Here is a 2,671-nt window from a genome sequence, read left to right as displayed (position 1 = left end):
ATTCAAAATGTGGTTGATTATTCCCATGGCAGAGTTGTCCCTATCACACCAGTGGGTACATCTTACCTGACAAGTGGTGATAGCATAGTAAAATTTTTAAATATTTTATTATTTTTATTTTATGTGAATGAGTGTATTGCCTGCATGTAAGTGCACCAACGTGTACAATACCCGTGGAGATCAGAAGAGGATGTCAGATTCCCCTGGAGCTGGAGTTATAGATGGTTGTTAACTACCATGTGGGTCCTGGGACCTGAACCCAGGTCCTCTGGAAGAGCCACTTAACCACTGAGCCATCTCTCCAGTGTTGTAGTAAAGTTTTCTGGTCACCCAAACTGCTCCTGAACTCACAATCCTTGTGCTTCAGCAATCCCCCGACAGAGATGACAAGAGTGTAGTGTACCGCCATGCTTAGCTACAGCTTTTATTATCTACAATGTGACTCCCAGGGCTGGGGCTGTAGCACAGGTGGGTGAGCCCTTGCCCAGCTCTGCGTAAACCAAGAGTGATGGTTTATGACTGATTATAATCCCAGCACTTGGGAGGGGGAGGAAGGATCATTCTAGCTACTTAGTAAGCTTGAGGTCAGCCTGGGCTACATGAGACCCAGCTCAAAAAAAAAGAAATAGAGAGAGATAGATGATAAATACATAGATGATAGGTTGATGATAGAGAGATGAAAGAGATGACTGACAGATAAATGCACACACACATATTTAACAACTGTTTAGCCAGACACCGTGGCACATGCCTTTAATCCCAGTACTCTGGAAATAGAGGCAGGTGGATCTTTGTGTGCTCTTAATCACTGAGCCATCTCTCCAGATCCCATTCAGTATCTTTTTTAAAAAAATTTTTAACTCTACGTAGTGAGTTCCAGGCAAACTAGGGCCACAGGAAGACCCTGTCTTAAAAAAGAAAAAAAATGTTTAGAAATTTTAAAAAACAATCATTTTTAGAGAACAACATGGAAAAGTGGCCCTCAGGACTTTCCATGACCAGTACTAACCAGCCTTAACCATACCCAGAGTACCCAGGCTTGCCCTGAACATTCCCCATCTACCCACCTGGCTGGGTAGCCAGTCCAGACTGAAGCAGTGGGCTTTCTGTATCAGCCTCCAGGTCAACAGAAACAACAGCAGGATCACCAGCATCAGGCTATGCAGACAGGACACAAACAGGTCCCTGCAAGTGGCCACAGACAAACCCAGGGGCTCGCAGGCACCTAGACGCTGCAGGGCCAATCTCACCGTGCGGGTGCAGCATAGCCCAGTTGTGTATGCCAGCCGAGGTACCCAGAGCAACACCCACAGGGGGGCCCATAGCACTGCCAGCCAAGCCCGCAGGGCCAAGCCCATAGGGCAGATTATGATTACTCCTAGAGGTGGGTGGGCCTGCTCACTGCCAGAGCCCCGGGCCTCCTGGGCCAGCCCCGACACCCAGTGCTGAAAGATGGCAATCTTCAACAACAGGAAATGATACAGGTGGGTGCGGTTCTGGATCAGCTACAGGAGGAGGGAACACCAGCATCACCCAGTGCCACCCATTCAGGGTGGAATCCAACCAATGCCTTAGAAATGGGGGCTGCTGGCCATTGTGGGCCAGGGCTTCCCCCTCTCCAAGTCTCAAGTTACTTGTGAATGCACAAGAATAATCTTTTTGTAATGTGTGTGTGTGTGTGTGTGTGTGTGTGTGTGTGTGTTTGCACATGAGTGCAGTGCTCATGAAGTCAGAAGGCATCAGATTCCCTGGAGCTGGAGTCATAGGTGTTGGTAAACCTGAACTCAGGTTCTCTTCAAGAGCAGTCTTAACTGCTAAGCCATCACTCCAGCCCCACAATAATAATCTTTATTCAGTATTTTTTAATGTTTATTTATTTTTATTTTATATGTTTAAGTGTTTTTGCCTGCATGCACATAAGTGCACCAGTGTATGCAATACCCATGGAGGCCAGAATAGGGCATCAGATCTCCTAGAAATGAAGTTAGGGACAGTTGTTAGCCACTATACAGATGCTGGGAACTGAACCTGGGTCCTCTGCAAGAGCAGCCAGTGCTCTTAACCACTGAGCCATCTCTCCAGACCCCATTCAGTATCTTTTTAGGATTTACTTATTTTTATTTTATGTGTATGAATATTTGCATGTGTGTATACTATGTGTGTTTCTGGTGCCCCAAATACCCATGGAGGCCAGAATAGGGCATCAGATCTCCTAGAAATGAAGTTAGGGACAGTTGTTAGCCACTATACAGATGCTGGGAACTGAACCTGGGTCCTCTGCAAGAGCAGCCAGTGCTCTTAACCACTGAGCCATCTCTCCAGACCCCATTCAGTATCTTTTTAGGATTTACTTATTTTTATTTTATGTGTATGAATATTTGCATGTGTGTATACTATGTGTGTTTCTGGTGCCCCAGGAGGCCAGAAGAGGGTGTCAGATTCCTTGGAACTGGAGTTACAGATGGTTGTGAGCTTCCATGTGGGCACTCTGGGAACTGAACCCAGGTCCTCCACAAGAGCAGCAAGTGCTCTTAACTACTGAGCTGTCTCTCCAAGCCTAGTATTTTCTTTTTTCTCTATTCCCCATTAGAGACTATGACATCCCCAGAGATTTTGGTTTGAGGTTTTTTTTGGGGGGGGGGGCAGTTAGACAGGTCTCACTATGTAACCC

The 2,671-nt window shown here is 46.5% G+C and overlaps 1 protein-coding gene across 1 annotated transcript in view; it reads right to left on the bottom strand.

The window, feature by feature from the left end:
• Tmem270 (transmembrane protein 270) overlaps positions 1-2,671 on the bottom strand; it is a 7,484-nt gene that overhangs the window by 2,935 nt on the left and 1,878 nt on the right. Inside the window, exon 2 of the mRNA XM_008848393.1 lies at positions 1,068-1,505. Coding sequence (XP_008846615.1) covers positions 1,068-1,505 — 438 coding nt within the window. The remainder of the gene's footprint in view (positions 1-1,067; positions 1,506-2,671) is intronic.

This window comes from Nannospalax galili, unplaced genomic scaffold (genome assembly GCF_000622305.1).
Source record: "Nannospalax galili isolate Female #2095 unplaced genomic scaffold, S.galili_v1.0 scaffold644, whole genome shotgun sequence".
Classification (NCBI taxonomy): domain Eukaryota; kingdom Metazoa; phylum Chordata; class Mammalia; order Rodentia; family Spalacidae; genus Nannospalax; species Nannospalax galili.
Note: the sequence above shows the minus strand (reverse complement) of the source record. Positions and strands in the feature narration are given on the sequence as shown.